This window comes from Astatotilapia calliptera, chromosome 4, assembly GCF_900246225.1.
Source record: "Astatotilapia calliptera chromosome 4, fAstCal1.2, whole genome shotgun sequence".
Classification (NCBI taxonomy): domain Eukaryota; kingdom Metazoa; phylum Chordata; class Actinopteri; order Cichliformes; family Cichlidae; genus Astatotilapia; species Astatotilapia calliptera.
Window position 1 is genome coordinate 32,611,059 of NC_039305.1, and position 22,327 is coordinate 32,633,385.

Below are 22,327 nucleotides of genomic sequence, written 5' to 3' on the forward strand. Positions count from 1 at the left end.
CCTGATATTGCTGTCATTCGGAACCGCTACATCGATCACTACGGCCGTCTTCTTCTGTTTGTCTACCACCACTATGTCCGGTTGGTTAGCCACCACCATTTTGTCCGTCTGTATCTGGAAGTCCCACAGGATCTTAGCTCGGTCATTCTCCACCACCCTTGGGGGCATCTCCCATTTTGACCTCGGGACTTCTAGGTTATACTCGGCACAGATGTTCCTGTACACTATGCCGGCCACTTGGTTATGGCGTTCCATGTATGCCTTGCCTGCTAGCATCTTGCACCCTGCTGTTATGTGCTGGATTGTTTCTGGGGCATCTTTACACAGCCTGCACCTGGGGTCTTGCCTGGTGTGATAGACCCCAGCCTCTATGGATCTTGTATATATATATATATATATATATATATATATATATATATATATATATATATATATATATATATATACATATATATATATATATACACACACACACATTGGGACAGCCGTCGTCGCATGGCGGTGACGTAATCGCACTTAAAATGCGTACTTCAAGCGTGCAGTCTCTGAATTGGGACACAGCCTGAGAATCCACAAACATACAACACACCAGTATGAAGGGCAGCCTGCTGATGTGAAGCCCCAAAGTGGACCGCCTGTACTTGAGAACTGTATTTACAGCTGTAGTTTTCTGAGAAGTCAACATGTAAAAGTCTCCTCCCCTGACATGTTGTTCTTCAGCTCACGGCAGAAGGCATACTGCTGCTTGAAGTGATGCATTTGAAATTTCTTTACAAAGCTGTGGAAGAGCTCAATGAGGTCCTCTTGTGTGCCCTCCACAGATTTCTTGACTGTCACCTTGACAGTGTCCTTCATCTCTCAGCTCACTCTGCAGGTTTCTCTCCCTTCTTTCAGGATCAGCTTTAAGGCGTTCCCGATACTTCTTTTGCCTTTCTGCTGCTGTTGTTGGTGCCATCTTACTCGCATCCTTAACATGGAACATAAATCACATTCAGCATGCATGCAGTATAAGAATGGTGATTGAATATAATAATAATTGATTTAAATAATTGGATAACTTAACAACCAAAGTATTAAACTCTCAACCCCATAACAATCTCACAACCGCGTTACAATCAAAAACATAACAGGGTTGAGATTTTTGCACAAACGGGCCGCTGCTCAATATAGTGAATACCAGACAGAGAACACATGGCATGCATGAAATTCAAAATCACCATATATTCAGGAACTAACAAAAAACTTTTCATAAGTAATAGTTTTCTTTTTTTCATGTTACGGTGTTGAGTCATTGAGGTTGATGACCACAATATCACAAGATAAATGACTAAAATAAAGGAAAAGAATGGAGCAACTTGCCTGTCTCTGGTCCTGTTGTCCAAAAGACTTCAGTGATGTCACTTCCTGATGTATATGGAATTCTGGATCACACCATTGTATTTATGGGGGTGGGATCATTCATGTGACGGGGTTGAAGGGTTAGTCAGGTACAGGAATAATTGTGATTTTATTGAATAATTAACAATTAAATTTGAAAAAAAGAAATATTAACAGCAAAAGAGCACAAACAGATGTTTAGGTTGATACCAAAATTTATTGACTTTTTAAATAGTTTTATTTGGTATTTTCAAAGTAAACTTTCATCAAGGCCATGAGGGACATGACAAAATAGGTGGTGTCAAATGAAAAAACTGTATTATTTCCCATAAAAAGATCAAAATTAGTTCAGTTTTTTACACTGTATTAAATGGTACATTTCAATATATATGTAAAGCTGTTTAAACAGAAAGTTTGGTGACCCAATAGATGAAATACACCATAAGAGGTGAGAGGGACTCAAATTGTGCCATTTTCATGGAATGACTCGACTACACGACAACCTATGACTCAATGACCCACACATGAATCAACTTTATTTAGTTATTTATTTAATTTTGTACTTTTTTGATATTATTAGGATGATTTAAGTTTAACGAGTAAGTTCTGAGTTCATTCTTGCCACGTCTCTGAGTTTGCTTACAGCTGCAAGGCTCTTAAATACAGTAACAAAGTATTTGTATTTCTTTACCACTAACCTCTGGAAATTATATTACAATACTGTTCAAGAGTTTTGCGCTGTGTTGTAAATTAGTCTCCATGAAAAATGTGCCAATAAGGGCATCATTTGCAGAAAACGTCCATTTGAAATCAAAACTGAGTGTCACGATACGGACTGTGTTGTGACAGCTGAAACGCACAAGCGAAACGTCGTTCGGAGGATTCCTACGGACCGTGAACGCAGCACTGGACTCAGCCCTCCCATCCACCCTCTGTATCGATGTAGTTGTTTCAAAGATGGCGGACTTCCTGCCGTCCCGCTCCGTTTTATCTGCATTTTTCCCCAACTGCCTCCTTACAAGGGGCGAGGCAGAGCAGCTGCGGAAATCCAAAGAGATAGATAAGTGTATTCATCGAGACAAGACTTATGTTAAAAGGCTTGTAAAGATCTTATTGCTCGGGGCGGGAGAAAGCGGCAAGTCCACTTTCCTCAAGCAAATGCGTATTATTCATGGGCAGGACTTCGATCAGAAGGCCAAAGAAGAATTCAGGGCTACGATTTTTAGTAATGTTATTAAAGGTAAGCCGACATTATACCGACTGCTTTTCACATATTGAAACAGGTTTGTTCCGACGTGTGTAGAGATGGGGCTGTAGGAGCAGCCAGTGGGAAGTTGCTAGCTTCTGTTCAGCCGATTTTCTGTGTTCGACCAAGCTAGTCTGGTTAGCTTGTTGAGTAGCCAAGAAACGCCTCTGCTGCTTGTGTGTGCATGGTGGATCTGAACGCAGCACTTGATCGTCTGTGATTAGTAAAAGCTTCGCCGATATTTACGTATGATTTCTGCTCTCTTGTTCAGTCAAAAACATGCAGACTGGTTCGTCTTTATGGACAAAGTTGAGGAAAAGGGAACCAGTTTATTTGGAGTGCACTGGGTGTGTTGTTTATTACTTTTAAGCCTCTAAGTGTTACATAATCGCTCTGTAGCGATGTCTTTTTGCGAACCAGGCCAGTTTTTCATTGCTTTGCGATAAAAGAGCAGACGCGAGCATGCTGTATTATGGGAAGTGTTGCCTTGTGTGGTTTGTCATGAAAGTTTTTGTAGGAAGTGCAGGGCCACCCATGCGAGAGCTGCCGTTTTGTTCCAGCTTAACTGGTTTTCATGCTTTCTGGGGATGTTTGCCAACATTTCAACTGGTCTAAACAGATATTTCTAGTCGCAGAATAATCATATTTATGACATTTTATAGGTGAAAATGGACGTTTTGTTTTTGTTGTTGAATTTGAATATAAATATTAAGTCATTTTTTTGTAATCAAATATTGAAGTAAACCGATGTCCAGATTCTAATTGTTGGCCAAAATAGTCAGCAGTTTACAGATGCAAAGTTATTCATTGGGACTTTCTATAGATAATTGATGAATAAATTAAAACATATTAGATAAGACTAATCTATAAAGGACCATTCATGTCTCTTTAAACATTGTTGAATAACTGAAATCTCACAACCTGCAACCTAACAGGAAAGGAAAAACCAGCTGTTTGTGGAGAAGCACAGCAAACCGTGACCGACAGTTACACAGCAAACAATCGTCAAAGGCATCTGGTAGAGTGAGGCACGTCTGTGGCGCTATGCTCATCACAGCACCATACTTTAAATCATCTAGGTTACTGTTAGCTGAGCTGACATAATTCTGCCCCGTACACGAGGAGGTTTTCTAGTTTTATTCAGTGACGTCTTTAAACTGGTCAAACTTGAGACACAGTTGCAGGCACTGGAGCTCCGAGTGCTCCGAACCTGTGGTTTCACACGTGTTTCACGTCGATACAGATCATACATTGATTTCAGGGTTTTTCCAGAAAAAAACAGCATCAACTAACTAACTAGGCCTACGTTAAAGAATGATACCGTCCTACTTCCTTAACGTTTCGTCAACATTGAAGGATTCTTATGACCTGCAGCACATTTCCTCTTTCTACCGTCACTCTAACAATTGCTGACAGATGGCATATAAATCTTTTCAGGGTGGGACTCTCACCATGAAGTTTGGGAGTGATTCCTTTAGATTTCTTAGAGCAACTTTCTTATAACAGAGATGAGCAATTTCATCCTGGATGGCGAAATACCGAAATTTGTCAATCCCACCATGATTTCACGAAAACTCGCTTTGCAATTTAACGTCACCGCTGTCTTTACACTGAACGAAGATAACTGATCTGACCAAATCCCTCAGAGGAGTTGCTAAAAATACAAGATCTGAAAATATCACCAAAATTATACATTGAGTTAAAAATGGCTGACTTCATGTTGTTGGTTCTTTTTGTTGAGACTTTTTACGCCCTGTTGTCTTACAGGCTGCCAAATGTCAGACTCATAGATGAAACGTAGTGCAGCGGCTGCTTTTTGAAATTTTGTAGGTGGTGCTTGGAGACAGTGTGCAATAGGGCTGCCACGATTAGTCGACTAGTCACGATTACGTCGACTATCAAAATCATCACGACTGATTTAATAGTCGACGCGTCGTTTGAAGCTTTATAAGATCACAAAAGACGCAGGAATAAGTAGCAGGATTTAAGAGTGTAATAACGGACTGAAACAGAAGATGGCAGCACTGCATGTACAAGGATGCCAGCTGCTGTTAAACCCCGAAGAAGAAGAAGCTGTGTCCCAGAATTCATAGCGCAGCTCAGTTTCCAACAATGGCGGCAGCTAGTTAGTTTTAATATCCATTCATTCGCTTCCGCTTATCCTTTTCAGGGTTGCTTCAGGCCGTTTAACGGCACCAGGATGGACCTGAGTGATGCCCCGATCGTGTCATTTGTAGCACATACCCAGTGCATAGAAGAATACATATCCACCATGATTGTTCATCCAGTTTAGTTTTCTACCATTGTTACCACATGAAGTGTTGGCCCTAGTCATCATATCCTGCCTAGAAATGTTCCTGCCCTTGTGCTAATGCAGAGTCACAGTCAGATATATGAAACGTGCGTACTTGCTGATCTTGTTGTTACCAGCTTACGTATTGTGAACCCCGGGCTCGTGCATGCTGCCTGCAGTCTGTTGAGCTGAAGTGTAGAAAGTAGTGACGATGTTAAATACATGAATCAATCATGTCTGAGGAGGAAGTCAGAAAGGCCAAAGGGACAGTGACTGTGGCTCGCTGTCACACAGAGTCTGGATGTTAAAGTTCAAAAAGTAAATGAGATCAGAAAAAGAGAAAGCAACAAAAAGCCTGATCTGTCAGCCTGAGATCAGAAACTCAGGGAAGTGAAAAACTCATTATTGACATGAGGTAGTGACGCCTGTTACTACAAAACGGCCAGAATACAGAGTAAGACAAAAATATTGCTGCATGTCAAAGCTGATCTGCAAACACACAGTTCATCGTGGAAGGGTTTCTGATTGGTGGCAGTTTGTAAACACCCGTCTGACACACACGTGCAGCTCTGTGTTTCTATGCCAGGCGAGCAGTCTCAATCAGTCTCTTTCATACGCTCATTGGGCTGAAGGTGCTGAATTTGAATCGACCAATCAGCAGCAGCCTGTGTGTGATCCCTGGGCAGGAAATCCCTGCTGAGATACAAACACACTGTGGGTCCCACTGAGAAACCTGTGACAGCGTGAGCACGACGACACGTGTGTGAGTCTGCAGCACTGAAACAATGGCCCCGGAGCAGCTGGCGTTGTTGTGGATGCAGACTGTGTCCTCGTTGAAATCGTGTGGTTCACTGTGTTTGTGTAAAGGTCGTTTCTTTTTCTTTTTTTCTTCTTTTTTTTTTGTGTCCCGTTTGGATCTTTAGCATCAGAATTGTTGTCTTAAGGCCAAGAAAGATGCCAAGCAGATTTATTTTACCAAGTGGATCATCATGGCCTTGCCATATTGGTCCATTTGTTTGACCTTTATTATAATTATGAATTTATTTTATTTTCAGTTGCTACAAACGGGACAGACATGACTGGGGGATAGGACAGGGAGAAAGAATGAAAGAAAGAGAGGGAGAGAAAGAAAACCAAAGGGGAGAAGAGACGGTGAGAAGGGGGGAAGAGAGAAAGAACAACAAACAAAACACCTGGGTCACCTGTATGGAGAAAAAAACAGAAGAGAAAGCAAACAACAAAGAGCAACATAATAAAAAACAGCACCATCACAATAAACTAGCTAGCAGTAGATATCAGTAGATACTAAATAATAAACGATATTGTGCAGCACGCAAGATAGACAGCGCACAATGTGCTTTGAGGCAGCAGCCAAGAAAGCTGTAGTCCGCGTCTGTGATCACCCGTGTGTACACCTGTGAGCATGGACGCGCTTGTTTTTAAAAGGTTCCTTCATGTAATGATCTGCTAGAGGGTGTGGGGGGGCCACAGCCCCGTCCTCCAGGGCATGAAGCAGGTATGGAGGAGATCAAAACTCCAGACATCCAGAGGCCCCCAGAACACAAGAGACCAAGGAAGACCAACAGAGGGGCAGCCGCGCCACTGTCCCAGAAAGAGCTGAGGAGAGTCCCAGATGAGGGCTCACTCAGCAGCCGTGGAGCAGAAGCCAGGGGGGGTTGCAGTGACGCGCCCGTGAGCTCCGCCGGCAGCCAGCCGTGCCTGAGTGACCGAGCCCCAGGCCGAGAGGCCGAGGGCACCCCACCTCCGAAGTGGCCCGAGCGAGCCCCAGGCTCCAGGCCCCGATAAGCAGCCACCAAGGAGTGAGCCGGTGTGTACCTGGACGCCCATCCCCGGACACAAAGAACCACCAACGCACCGATGTCTGAGGGAGTCCGCCACTGGCAGGGGAAGTGGTGGTGGGGGGAGATAGGCCTCCAAACCTTGGAGGGCCTGAGATGTCCCCAGAGAGGTGGCGCCTGACACCCAACCTGACATATAGACACAGACATACAGGCACACACAGATACAAACATCCATTCCCACCCTCATGCTCTCATATGCACTTACTCCACACTCAACCAACGTGGAGACAGACATAAAGAGACGCTGTACACACGATCACACTCCCCAAGCGTACTCTACAAACCGGGTCTAGGTACCCTTGCCCCTGGAGGGGGAACTGCACCCAGACCCAGGTGGTGTTACCCTTTTCCCTGCGGTGGGGGGAGGCAGACCGCCCCGACTCCGCAGCAGCAGGAAGGCCCCACACTCCAGACCGCAGTCGGACGGCCAACTCCTCCTCCTAGCCCCCCCGCTCCAGCAGGTCGCAGAGAATGGGGGTGAGAGAAGACTCCAAACCTCCCTCCACCCACTCATTGTAGTGTTGATGCATGTGTGTTCTAAGGTGCATTTAAAACCCAGGAGGGCATGGAGCTACCTGCCAGAGAGCAGCAGGTAAGCGCATAGTCCCTCCTGCTAGCCCTCAATGTCTACGTGTATTTAACATTGAGAGGTGGGCAACGACGCCAGGGGTGGGGTGTACACCCTGATGGTACTTTGGACTCCGTGATTGTGCCCACCCCCAAGATCCTATATGTATGTGTAATGAGAGTGTGAGTAATGTGAATGTCTAAGTTGTGGGATAAAATTGAGGCAGAGGCAGCCAGAAGGGGACGGGGACGGGGGGGGGGGGACGGGGTAGCCTCCTCTGCACCCTGGTGACATACCCCCACTCCAAGGTCCTGCATGTGTGGGTGGTTGTGGTGGAGCGGGAAGAGGGAGGCAGCTGGAGATGGGGAGGGAAGGAAGGGAGGGGCAGGTGACCCCTCCCTGGGGCCAGCTCCCCCGCTGACCCCAGTAGGCACCCCCATACTCCGCGACCCGCCAGGGAAAGGGGGCCCAGGCCCATCCAGACCGGGGCCCAGTGCAGCAGCGCCCCCCGGCCCCACAGAGCCCAGGACAGTCCACCCAACCCCACCACAGAGAAAACTGCACCCACCCCACCATCCGCTCATCTTCCAGACTACATGAGGCAATAAACACCCAGGCTGAGATCTTCCTCCACCTCTCCTGTATCTCCCCCTCCTGCAGAGAGCTCCTGGGGAGAGGAAAGGTCGTTTCTTAGTGAGGACAGCCACAGCTGCATGTATTACACATGTATGTTTGGCTGTGAAAGAGAGAGAGGTGTTTTTGTCAGCTTATCGTCCACCCTCAGATTTTAGAGCAGGTGATGTCATCACGCAAAATTCTTCATTAAACTTAAACTGTTTGAAAACATTAAACATAATATATTAAGAGAACACCTTAATAGATCGAGGAGCGGTTTTAAGTTCTCCTCTTGCTCCAAGTCTTTGGAGGCTTTGAAGAGGAGTTTCTCTCCTCGTTTGAAGAGAAACCATCAAACGTTACAAAAATGAAAGTAAGAGCACAGTCCTGATATGCAGAAGTAGTTAAGCACACAAAACGTACGGAAGAATAAAACAGAACAATGATAAAGACGTGGAGCTCAGCAATGCAGAAGCTTAAACAGTGTAACTTCCTCTAATCTTATTCATCTCTCTCCTATGTTGTTTTCCCAAATACAGAAATGTGCTTCATTGTCAGGGCAGCTTCTGAAACCACGGTTACCAAAGTATCACAGTTCATTAGTAATAATCAGCCTGGCTCAGCGATGGTCAGAGCGCTGGTAGCTGCACCAATCAAGTTTATCATCATTGTCTGATTCCAAATAGACGGCGTCGGCCTCGCTGTACTTTCATGTTGCACACTGGCAGCACAGACATGTGTGGGCAGCACAGACATGTGTGGGCAGCACAGACATGTGTGGGCCTGCACAGGGAGTGGTGTTCCTGACTCATCCTCATCAAATGAGGAAACACAGGAGGATAGTTAGGACTGCTGCTGTGTTGTTGTTGTTGTGTAACTTTGTAAATGCAGACACGCGTGTTAGTAGCGTCTCAATTCCCCCTCTGCTGTTTTGGTCTTGTTTTTCAAACAAAGGTCAGAGTCGATCTTATGTCAGTAATCTGGGGTTATTACACAGAGCTGCTGGTTTGCTTTCCTCCCCAGCACCTGTGTCATGGTTGCTTCCAGATGCTTTTCTCATACAGTCACTGGCAGCTGTGAGCTCCATGACTTTTGTGTAGCTTTGCAGATGTTGCTCGTTGTAATCTCACAGACCATGAGATGTTCTAAAGAGACAGTCACATCCTGTCTCCATGACTCCCTGTGTTCCTGTGTCATGAAGTATACAAATACATTTACATGTTTTCATACATGTATGTCTTTGTGGTATTTTTCACTATTTGCACTGTTTAGTGATCTTCTAAGTCAAATTGTAAAAGTGATATGCAGATGAGTCAGTTATGAAGCTGTAACTTGGAGCCCACATCTGGCCCAGCACACAGATCGCTCATGTGTTTTTGTCACTGTCTGCAGGCATTCGAGTGTTAGTGGATGCTAGAGAGAAGCTGCACATCCCATGGGGTAACACGTCCAACCAGCGGCATGGAAACACTATGATGGCATTTGACACTCGGTCGGCGATGGCTCACGGTCACGGCATGGTGGAGCCCAAAGTTTTTCAGCACTACCTGCCGTCAATCAAGGCCCTGTGGGCGGACCAGGGCATCCAGAATGCCTACGATCGGCGCAGGGAGTTCCAGCTGGTGAGTGAATCTGCTCAAGTCCAGTCGGCTGTCAGGTGACACCTAAAAAACCTTAACTGGTATTCTCACCAAACGCTCAGCTGAAATCGTTATTTAACCCTGTCATGCAGGAATTGTGACAACCTCAGTCTGGATTTTATTCTTTAGTATTTTTATCCATCTTCAGTCATGAAAAGATGAATAACAATCCTGATTGAGGTCGTCATAATGCATGACAGGGTTAAATGACAATAACTACAATGATACAGGTCATACATCTGTAGTAACATTAAAGGACCAGTGGGTGGCAGAGTGTGGGGCGACACATCAGAGTGTAGTGGTTTATGTGCAGGTACACCATCAACACTGACACAAACACAACAGCCTTTGAATAGCTGTCCACTGTAGTGACCAGTATGGTGAAAGGGTGACAGCAGGGGCCAAACAAGATAAACATTTATTGAACACTCAAACAATGTTTTTTAAACATAAATATGAATAAAAACAGACAGGAATATGATTCCAGATTAAATAAACTTAAAAAAAGAAACTTTAACTTTAAATATCCTGTCAAAATGATGCAAGTTAGAAATATGAACATGCTGCCAAACCCCCAGAAAAAGTAAATGAAAGCAAACACAAGGTTGGAGCCGCATGTAGACGAGCTGGGCGCTGCTGCAGGAGTGGAGCTAATAAACTGTGCGGGCCATTCAGTGTCTTTCCCTGAGTGCATCGTTACACTGCAGCTGCATCTGAATCTGCACAGGTGCAGCTCAGCAAAGTGCGCTGACTTGGTTCAACATTACTGCAACAGGGAAAGTGAGGCAGGCTGCACTGGTGCATTAGTGACAGCTTCACTTGAAAAGCCTTCACCGCATCACACATGTCCATGAACTGACAGGTTTCCTTGCTGAGCTCAAAAACTCTGAACTTTTATCCCGACTCAGCCAGCGGAGCTCTGCATGAAGGAATGTCGGCAAACTCTGAATCTATTTCCCACATAAAAGACTGAAACTGACGGTGACTTAAACTTTTAGCTCAGATAAAATGTACGGTCTGCGTCACGGTGACCATTACATGCTCCATTTTTAGGACTTCACCACACAGCCTTTCCTGGTGTGTGATGCAGTGATGTGCTGTTAACTCACCGGTACATTTCTCCTGCATCTTTACTCGCATCCTGCTGACTACTTTTTCACCGCACAGCACCGGCGCTCCATCTGTTGTAAGTCCAACAAGTTTGTCCCAGGACAGTTTCATGTCGTTACACTTTGACATACGTTTTAAAAAATGTCTTTTCCTGTCGTTGTCCCGTGCATCGATTTAATGTCCAATATTTCCTCTCCACGGATGAAGATGGTCAGCTGTGCAATGTCCATCATGTCTGTCCTTTCATCCACAGCCGACTATGCAATAAAGTTTTTGCTTCTTTCACACAACTGTGTTCTTAAATCAGTGACCATCTCACAAACCCGATCAGCAATCGTATTTCTGCTCAGGCTCACATTTGCCAAACTCTGTGTTTTGTCTGGACACAAGACGTCGCACAGCTTCATCCTGCAGCTCTTCAGAGTGGTACCGGGCTGCTTTGGCTCCTCTGCTACAATAAAACTTGCTTTCACAACAGCTTCACTTTGTGGTTTTGCTCTGGTGACAAACGTCTGCTGAAACGTCAGATTCTTCTTTAGCTCTTCTACTTCCTGTAGTTTCTGCGTTTCGGTTTTTCGGCTTATCCTGACGTTTTGTCTCGTAGTGGCGTCTTAAATTAAATTCCTTCATTACAGCCACATTAGCTCCACTAATAAGACGCACGGGTTTACCAGCATGTCTGTAAACATATATTCAGTCTCCCACCGGCGCTGAAAGGCTCTGCTTTCAGAATCGTTTCTCGCCACCATTGTGAGCGGCGAGCTTCACAATAACAGAAGTTTGGCTTGATTGACGCGGGAATGTTCCCAGGTAGCCTAGCGTTCAGCAAGGAGGCTGCAGCGCTGCATTATGGGATCTGTTGTCTGTGTGTTATTAGCGTCTCATATCGCCGGGCCATGCATAACAGTAATAAAAAATCTATATAAAATGATCTGGCGGGCCGGAAGTGGCCTTGACTTTGACACATGTGGGTTAGAGGATGTTTGCATTCACTGAATCAAACAACCCACTAGGGCTGCCACGATTGGTCGACTAGTCACGATTACGTCGACTATCAAACTCGTCGACGACTGATTTAATAGTCGACGCGTCGTTTGAAGCTTTGTAAGATCCCAAAAGACGCAGGAATAAGTAGCAGGATTTAAGAGTGTAATAACGGACTGAAACAGAAGATGGCAGCACTGCATGTACAAGGATGCCAGCTGCCGTTAAACCCCGAAGAAGAAGAAGAAGAAGCTGTGACCCAGAATTCATAGCGCGGCCCAGCTCAGTTTCCAACAATGGCGGCAGCTAGTTAGTTTTAATGTTACTCTTATTATTCTTTCTGGGTCACAAAATAAACGTTTAACATATTTTCAGGCGAGAATGTAGCTGTGGAAACCTCAAATATCTGCTCAGTTTATCAAGACACCGCATATTTTCAAAAGCGCTCCGACGTTTTCGGAGATGTCTGTTACCCACTAGCTTGATAGCTAGCCGGGGGCTAGGTCACTAGAGCCGTGAGAACACCGGACTCCCGGCAAATCGTCTTCAAAACCACCGCCGTCTTTCACTGCTCAGGTTAAACATGATATATGAGTCACTTAGATAACTTAAAAATTTAATTGTTTGGCTTTTTTCAGTATTTTATTTGTTCCTGAGTAAATCTGTTTGTCTGAGATTAAAGTTATAGTTTTTACACAGCTGAATAAACATCAAGCAGACAGCTGATTATCAGAAGTGTGAGATGCTCCAGAATATACTCCAGTGTCCTGTTATATTTTAGATAGCAAGGAGTTTATTAAACTTCACCGAAACAATCTGCAGATTTCAATAAAATTTAATAAACTATCATCTTGTCTTTATTTTTAGTTAGCACATACCTTAAACACTTAAAGCTGTAAGCTAATGATAGTTATATAAGAGCAGATGCTGCTGGTGCAATAAGCTGTAGTTTTACGTCCAATGGATGATGATCTGATTAGTCGACTAATCGCAAAATTAATCCGTGACTAGTCGACTATCAAAATAATCGTTTGTGGCGGCCCTACAACCCACCAAACCCACGATACAGTTGGAAGAAACAGGTAGTTCCAGTTTTTCAGGTTTCCACATGCCACGGTCTCTGCAGTGAGGCTGACTGTTGCATATCTACCCTGGATGACACAAACACAGCTGAACCCTTATTCATGGGAGTTTCACTAGTAATCAAAAGCCGCCATCTTCTTCTGATGCCACCCACAACCTCAGATGAAACCACTGCCTGCTGTCTGAGCATGCTCTATGGTTCATCTTTGCTTTTAGATAAAGACGGGGAGAATAGATGAAGGAGACCTGAGTGTGCCCCCGCCCAGGGTCAGAGGGGATGGGCTTCAGTGTAGAGCAGGGCGATATGGCCAAAAATATTTATCACGATATATATTTGAAAATTTGCGATAACGATATAACTGACGATATAATTGATGCGAGACAAAATACAACTCCACAACTTTACTAGCACAAAAAAACCCCATCCATTTATTGTCACTTAAACAAGAAGCTGTTTTTATGTACATTAAAGCTTTATAAAAATGTAACAGTGCAAATGCAAATTCCTTGCTGAAAGTTTAACCAAAAGGCATTTCCAGTAGAAATGTGCTGACATATCCTGAGCATAACCATGTATAATATCCACTGAAGTTAAAAAGAGGTGCTTTGCAACATTAAACTGCAGTGTGCCAAATAAAAAAGTCAAATATGTATTTCTCGGACCATAAGGTGCACGGGATTATAAGGCACAAGAAACAAAGCAGTCAGATAAATCAAACTTTATTCAACTCATTCTTCTTGCTTCCTCCACTTCTGTACCATTGATTCATTAATGCTGTATTCTATCACAGCGGCTCTATTCCCATGTTGTTGCAGTATAAGATAAGATAAGATAACCTTTATTAGTCCCACACGTGGGAAATTTGTTTTGTCACAGCAGGAAGTGGACAGTGCAAAAGTTATGAGGCAAAAATTAGAATACAATAAGAATAAATACAGTACACAGCTGTACAGAATAGAATAAAATAAATATACAATAAGATAAAAATAGAATACAAATACAAATACTATATACAACTGAGTAAAAATACAACGATGACAGAAAGGATTATTGCACTTAGTATTATTGCATATGTATGGATGATCAGTTAAAGTCTTTATTATGGAGTCTGACAGCAGTGGGGAGGAAAGACCTGCGAAATCTCTCCGTCCCACACCGTGGGTGCCGCAGTCTCCCACTGAAGGAGCTGCTCAGTGCTGTCAGAGTCTCCTGCATGGGGTGGGAGATGTTGTCCATCAGGGATGACAGCTTAGCCGCCGTTCTCCTGTCACTCACCACCTCCACTGGGTCCAGAGGGCATCCTAGAACAGAGCTGGCCCTTCGGATCACCCTGTTCAGTCTCTTCCTGTCCCCAGCAGAGATGCTGCCGCCCCAGCAGACCACGCCATAAAAGATAGCAGAAGCCACAACAGAGTCATAGAAGGTCTTCAGGAGTGGGCCCTCCACTCCAAACGACCTGAGTCTCCGCAGCAGGTACAGCCTGCTCTGCCCTTTCCTGTAGAGGGCGTCTGAGTTATGAGTCCAGTCCAGTCTGTTGTTCAGATGAACACCAAGGTACCTGTAGCTGTCCACAGCCTCAATGTCCATACCTTGGATGTTCAGTGGTTGCAGTGGAGAATGCTTGTGCCTGCGGAAGTCTACCACCAGTTCCTTGGTTTTACTGGCGTTGATCTGGAGGTAGTTCAGCTGGCACCAGTCCACAAAGTCTTGAGTCAGTCCTCTGTACTCCTTGTCGTCCCCATCAGTGATGAGGCCGACTATTGCAGAGTCATCAGAGAACTTCTGCAGGAAGCACTGGGTGGAATTGTGGGAGAAGTCTGCAGTGTAGATGGTGAAGAGGAACGGAGCCAGAACCGTTCCCTGTGGGGCCCCCGTACTGCAGACGACCCTGTCCGACACACAGCCCTGAGTCCTCACATACTGTGGTCGGTCGGTGAGGTAGTCCAGGATCCAGGTAGTGAGGTGATGGTCCACTCCAGAGTTCTCCAGCTTGTCCTTCAAAACCGAGGGAAGAATAGTGTTGAAGGCACTGGAGAAATCAAAGAACATGATTCTCACAGTGCTTCCAGCGGTCTCCAGGTGAGCGAGGGAACGATGTAGGAGGTGAATGACGGCATCATCCGCTCCAATGCCAATGTATATGAATGACTAACCTCGTACTGTGGATGGATTATCTCAGTTGTTCTCCTGACTGAAGTTTGGTCCGTTTACAGCATCCTGCCATGCGATTGCATTTGTCTCTAACCATCAGGAACCTTAACGTTAACTTTTATAAGGGGAAAAGTGTTAGCGTTCATCCTCCAGCTTCACTGTGTTTATGCTAACACAGCTGTGTCGCTAGCGATCACGTAGCACATCATTAAATACCAGCTAGCCCAACTTCAGTAACCCTACAAACATCACTGCTGTTTAGTTTCCTGTCTTCATTTATGTTGGAAGTGATAGCAGAGCTGTACGTTTGAATGTTTTCAGAAATCTCTCCGTCAGAACATGCTATATCATGGAAACTAGCGAGCTAACCTCCTGCTAACCTCCTGCTAACTTCTAACTTAAATGTAATAAATTCTGTTTTCATGGATGCCTGGAATTTAAACTTCATAGTTATACCTGGTAAAGCAGCAATGCTGATTGTTTTATTAAAGATGAAAGAATTTAGACCGTTTTTAACTCTCAGTGATGTTCGTTTGACTTTGGGACCTGAAGACGGAGTTTCGGACCCAGATTACTCCCAGATTTATGAGCACCTTAGTGCGACAAATACGGCAATAACGACGGCCCGCCTGCATGTTCTACAAAAAAACTGTGCTTTGGTGTGTATCTGACGGACAAACACCAAACCAGTTCCACATCACTGAAGTTGCACCATTTTTACAAACCAATTCTGGTTCATCCGTTTCACTCAACGATCCGCGTTCCCCCTTCTCATTCTCCGTCGCCGCCATGGTTTTTCCACCATGTGCGTATGAAAACAAAGCCACTGCGCATGTGTGTTTTACCCATATTCTATCGTGATATTTTATTTTCTTATTGTTGCCCAAAATTATACCGGTATTACTGTGAACGGTATAATATGGCCCAGCCCTACTCCAGTGCTTAGTAATATGGATCCATGGCTTGAGACAGTAATGAGAGAGGAAACCTACAAAGATGCAGTCTAAGTGCTGCGTACCTGCAGGATACAACAGGGCTTCGTAGACCCCAACAAAGCTGTGATGGTTTGGGTTTAGCATCACTGGCTGAACTGGGTCATACAGGTACTGTTTTATTATTTGGCTCTGACTCCCAGGCAGTCCCATTACATGGACAGTTTCTACTGTTCAGCTGCTCGAGCTAATCCATGAGCTTGGCTCTAAAAACCTTGTAGGATTGTGTTGTGGATGCATCAGTCTAAAAGCAGCTAAATGTATTTTTCTAAAAGAAAAAGGATGGGTGGTATCCCATTAAGTAAATGACATTAATGCGAATACCTCCCATGCAGAGGAGGGTCTCATGTGTCACATCTGACATGGATCTCCACTCTTTCTCTTTCAGGGGGAGTCGGTCAAGTATTTCCTGGACAATTTGGAAAAACTCGGACAGTCGGTAAGTCCCAAACACACACTAACAGAATAAAAGTGTAGTAACACAACTTTGTGTGTTATTTTACACATTTAGGGACAAAGTCTCAGACATGTGGACGATTTTAGCCAAAAACTGAAAACTGCTAAGAGCTTAACTCAGCAGTTTCAAACTATCCAGCTGTGACGAGGAGACGAATGAGTTTGTTTTTCAGCTGTTTCACTGGACCGTGAGTTACTCTTTGACATGTTTAACTCAGTTCACGAGGCCTGGCACTGAAACTGAACTGGGCTTCCCAGAAACTAGATCATCCATCCCTCCCTTCATCCACCCATCCATCCAGCCATCTAGCCATCCATCCACCCATCCCTCCATCCCTCATCCATCCACCCATCCATCTAGCCATCCACCCATGTAGCCACCCATCCATCCATCCTTCCACGCACCCATGCATCCACTAATCCATCGACCCAGCCACCAATCCATCATTACAGTCTATTCGTGATTTAATAAGGGAGTGGATTGTTTTTTGGATTTTGTTTCCCACACGTGGCGAGGTCGGTTTGATAGTTTTTCCCTGTAAAAAATGAAATCATTATTTAAAAACTGCGTTTTGTGTCATCTGTGTCCAAGAGCCGAACATGCACACATAAATCATAAGAGTTTTTCATGCACTGTAATTCTGCATCGAATATGCTGATATCAGTAAACCTGTAAATGAAATGCAGAACACCAGATTATACTTCCAAAGTTTTGATGTGCCATAATTGGATTTTCAAATGTGGAAAAACAAACACTGACAACATCTAAGGACATCAGAAGGCAGTGGGATTTTCCCGCACTATGACAACACATGTCTGGTCTCATCTGGGAGGTTATTGGTGATATTTTCTTTGCGTTAGCTTTCAGAGATTAACTGTGAATCCCAGAACGTTGTGTTTTCCAGGTCTGGTTCGGTGTGTGGCATTAGTTAGTGTGTTTATTTAGCCACTTTCTTTGGATATTCCTGCAATTCAGAGCCGTGTAAAGATCAAAAGTACTTTTTTAATCTTTTAGATAAAGAGCATAAATAAAAGTAAAAGTTCTTTAAGGACCACAGAGCAGCCTTTTGTGTCTGACAGCGAAACGTCAGACGACTTTGAAGGGAGACGCTGAGTGCTGAGGGTGTGGACAGTGGTGCGAGTACTTTGAGGAGCTCCTCAGTCCTATTGGCATGTCACAGGGCAACAACAGTCTGGGGATGGGGGTGATTTGTCCATCAGTAGGGATTGAGTTCACTATAATCAAACCACACTGCTGGGCAGGCTCTGCACGGCTCTGCACGGCTCTGCATGCTGTGGGTTGTCCTGGTTGATGCGCCTCCACAGCAATGCATGGAATTTAAAGCCAGTGCCTTAGGACTGTAGGATTGGCACATTGGGAGGTCATCTTTTCTTTTGGTAGCTGATCTCTGAGTTTCTTTTAAAAACAGTTGTTTGTTTTGTTTGTTGTGTTTTTTAAGTAACTCTTAAGTAGATCAGTGCAACTTTACCAGTGTAAAGTGTTTTGGTGTAAATCTTGACAAAAGCATATCACACTGCAACACTTATCTGCTTGCAGGACTACCTTCCCAGCCAGCAGGACATCCTTCTGGCCAGAAAACCCACCAAGGGCATCCACGAGTATGATTTTGAGATTAAGAATGTGCCTTTCAAAATGGTGGACGTGGGTGGGCAGCGCTCTGAGAGACGGCGCTGGTTTGAATGTTTTGAGTCGGTCACATCCATCCTCTTCCTTGTGTCCTCCTCTGAGTACGACCAGGTGAGTTATGTGGAAGCAGAGTGTTGCTCAGTATGCTAACCTGGCTAAAGATTCAGCTAACAGCAGTTAGTTGGGTCTTTGTCTTCTTACTGAGTTCAGATTGATTGGAAAGCCTGTCTCGAACCCTCTGATGTTCTGTCTACTGGTGTTTTTCATGGAAACCTTCACTAAGTATCCTGCTTTGTTTACTTTGGTTAATGTCATTTAGGGATGTTTTTGTCCAGTGGTGAAGCAGCTTTGAGTCTAACAGTGGTGTGCAGTGATGCTGATTACATAACGAGTATGTATAACAATAAATGGAGGCGTTTGGGAGAGGGGGGTTGCAAAGCAGCTTGCAGGGCAGCAGCAGCTCCATGCAGGGTGATGCAGTTAGATAGCGTGCCCCAGTAGGATATGCATGAAGGAACCGACTGAGCCAACAGCTGGACAAACGTAGAGACTGATCCATCTGTAGATCTCAGCTAACCTGCAGCGCTCTGGCTGGACTCCACAGTCGGCCTTAACCTCAGTCTGTGCTCAGATTTGGTGGGTGTGCTTACCATCATTAAAATGTTTGAGAACAGGACATCATATTTTAGACTTCAACTTTCCAAAACCACATCAAAGTTGATTTTCCTAGAAGTTTTAGAGGCTTAGTGATCGATGCCCATGATACCACCATCCAGCATGGCTCCGTCACAGTGCACGCTGCTGCGATGGTGAAAGCTACTAGAAATCCTGCTATTTTACTTCTGCTGGTTGAGTCGAGCTGCTTTTCATACCACATGTCTGCGTTCTAACACATCCAGGTGCTCATGGAAGACCGGCAGACTAACCGACTGAGCGAGTCACTAAACATCTTTGAGACCATAGTCAACAACCGGGTCTTCAGCAATGTCTCCATCATCCTCTTCCTCAACAAGACGGACCTGCTGGGGGAGAAGGTGAAGCAAGTGTCCATCAAAGACTACTTCCCCGAGTTCTCTGGTGACCCCATGAGTTTGGCGGATGTCCAGTGCTTCCTGGTGGAATGCTTTCGCAAAAAGCGTCGCGAGCAGCAACAGAAGCCTCCACAGCAACTGAAGCCTCTGTACCACCACTTCACCACAGCCATCAACACTGAAAACATCCGGCTGGTGTTCCGTGATGTCAAGGACACCATCCTGCACGACAACCTCAAGCAGCTGATGCTGCAGTGAGGGAGCGCGGCAGGGAAGGGCGGAGGCAAAGGGAACATGGCTTGCAGCGGCTCTTTCAGCAGCCATAGGAGGAGCGGACAGCGCCACTGCTTTCACCCACCCAGGATTTGGCTCTGCCCCTCACTGTTGAACTTGACTGTGTATTAAAGCAACCACTACTATGGCCACTCCCCCCTGTGCTTCTTTGCTTAACAAGCGTGTTCACTGTAACTTATAACAGCCCACTGTGGCTGAGTTCTTCCTGCCCTTAGACCCATGTAACTGACCTGTAGTCCTCACTCTCTCAGGCCACGCCCACACTCCTGAGCATCCTTTATAGTGTCCCTGTATCCTGCTGGAGAGGAGGGGGTGATGCAGGCCGCTATCAGTGACTGTTACCGAGGTGTTGTTGTAAATGTGCTCTTCACTGTGCCTTGGTGTGGATTTATACTTTTCTAATCATTTTGTTTTCTATTGTATGAACATACTGTTTTAACCTATGCATTTTTCTATCTCATAGGGGTTTACACTTTGACATTTGGACTGTTACAGTTATTCAAAGATGTCGGGGTGCTGCAGACACAAACACGCCGCTTGTTGAAAGCCGGTCGGGGTTTGGGGTGACCCACAGTACTGGTGCTGTTTCTCAGGGCACCATTTCTAAACCACTACTGTGATTTGATACAGTGCAGAGCATGTGTACCTTACCCTTGCACCAGTCAAACGGGTTTCCCCTTTATTTGCCACAAAACCGGCCGGAGTTGTACTTCAGAAGTACTCTGGCCGTCGACCTCAGCCTTATTTTACTGCGAGTGATTTGACCCGTGTGCTTGCACATATGCTAACATGTGATTTGTGGATGCTGCCTCATTGACAGTGGTTAAAGATAACACTAAGGGACAAATGTAAAGCGGCTTTTCTCAGACGGATGGCAGATGTTGCAGCGCGGGTTGAGCCCCTGGGTTTTCTTCAGTGGTACAGAGAGAGGGATTTTTCTCCTCAATAGAATTATCGCCTTAAGTGTTGCGTATTGCACTGCAGGCGATGAGGTGGCCATCTTGCCTTTTGTCTTAATCAGCTCTTCATGTTGCAGGCCGCCCCTCACCACAGGGACATATTCCCACTGCAGTCTGTGCAGCTAGTTTCTGCTGGCTGCTCTCGTTTTGTATAAAGTTCACGTGTCCATTCTAACACATGTGTCCCTCACATCGACCTAAAGCTTGTTGCAACCGCTCTAACTTTCCACACAGTATAATGGTAAGTGTTATTTTGCTACGTGGTGTTTTTGGTTTGGGGTTTTTAAGCAGAAGCAGGCATCTATTAGACTGTCTTGTGTTGTTTAAGGGGCTTCCTGTGTCTTTACAACACGAATGCCACAATCCTGTACGTGTCCCTGCAAATAACAGGCTCCGCTGGTCCATGCTAACCAGTTGTAAAAGTAGTCTTGTTGTCTTTTTGGGGGTGAGCAGTTCCACACTGTAGACTTTTGAACAATGGGAACATTCTGTGTGCGTCAGCATGGGTATTTTTTTGTACTTTCTAATTGTGATAATTGCTAATGTTGAATAAGTAAAGAATACTTAATGTTAATCACTGTTAATAAGTGTTGTGCACAGACTTGTAACTGAGCTGCAAAGCTTCAAAGGGACACGAGGCAACTGAGAAACTGGCTGAAAAGGTTTGTCTGATGTGACCACAGAACTGTGTATTTACAAATACTATCATTAACTTCTTTGTCTTATCAGATCTGCACCTGCAGTGTTGACTCAACTCAAATAAAGTTTCCTCAAATACAACAGGTGACAAAAACCTGTGTGGGCTGCCAGAGCGATTTCACACTGTGCAGGGGGGGGGGGGCTTGGAAGAGACCACTCCCATCAGGATGATAGATAATCACTGTCAATGACTGAGTGACCATCACTAAATGAGGCGGTCAGAGTTTGATTTGTGGGCGTGTCATGTTCAGCTCACTGATGCTGTGACAAAACAGGACCGTGTGTGTGTGTGTGTGTGTGTGTGTGTGTGTGTGTGTGTGTGTGTGTGTGTGTGTGTCTCGTCTGAGCGTCTCATGTCACTGAAGCTTGTTGTTGAAGTGTTATCAGGACAGGCCTGCACCCTGACACCACCCTGATTGTGATTGTTGTCACACAGAAGCATGAGTGTGTTTGTGAGGTCACAGTCTGATGACACTTTTCGTTAGAAGTTGTGCTCCATCAGGATACGTGCCATGTGTACAAAGACACATTAAGCCAAGCAAACTGAGCTCTCTCCATCATTTATCGCTTTGTGCCTGTTTGCATCCATTCTTTACTTTACTGCCATCTTGCTCTCTGCAGCTTCTCTCCTCCTGCTACCCCCCCAAAAACCCATCTCCATAGAGACTGTGTCAGCTCCCAAACAGACAAAAAACAAACTAAAAACCAGCAACAAACAACTTGAACATAAACAATCACAAAGAAAGAACAATACAGTATCCACATCTGAACCAAAGAGTAACACAGTGAAATGTGGATTATTAAATATTAGGTCTCTCTGCTCCAAGTCTGTTAGTACATGACTTAATAACTGATCAACAAATCGACTTACTCTGCCTTACGTCTTGATGCATGCTCAATCATCCAGGTAAGGAAATCTCCAAAAGTTGATTCTGTTCATCTGGACGTTTTCAGTGGGAGAAACGTTTTGTCGTCATCCAGGTGACGTCTTCAGTCTCAGCTGACTGCAGGTTTCAACCTTATAAACAGGACATAATGACTGAAACCAGCCCAGTGAAGGAACAATGGGCTGGGAGGTGACAGAATGATGCACCAACAATGACCAACTGAGGCCACAAGATGGCAGCGTGAAGGCTGGATGCACACTGGCAGGCCAGGAGCTTTGGCTGCTTTACTTTAGACATAATTGAAACGTACCATTGTTAGATTTGCAGTGCTCGTCCTGATCACTGTCTTTATCAGAATCAGAATACTTTATTCAACCCGAGGGAAATTAGGGGTTACAGCGGGCAGCATGCTAATGGCGCATGCACACTTA

The 22,327-nt window shown here is 44.9% G+C and overlaps 1 protein-coding gene across 1 annotated transcript; it reads left to right on the forward strand.

The window, feature by feature from the left end:
* The first annotated feature begins 2,255 nt into the window (after nucleotides 1-2,255).
* On the forward strand, nucleotides 2,256-21,103 carry LOC113021491 (guanine nucleotide-binding protein subunit alpha-13-like). Its single transcript, XM_026166247.1, has 5 exons — nucleotides 2,256-2,617; nucleotides 9,354-9,583; nucleotides 16,311-16,361; nucleotides 17,937-18,137; nucleotides 18,926-21,103. Exons 1-5 carry the CDS (start codon nucleotides 2,335-2,337, stop codon nucleotides 19,313-19,315), a joined length of 1,155 nt encoding a protein of 384 aa, XP_026022032.1. The 5' UTR covers nucleotides 2,256-2,334; the 3' UTR covers nucleotides 19,316-21,103.
* The last annotated feature ends 1,224 nt before the right edge of the window (nucleotides 21,104-22,327 follow it).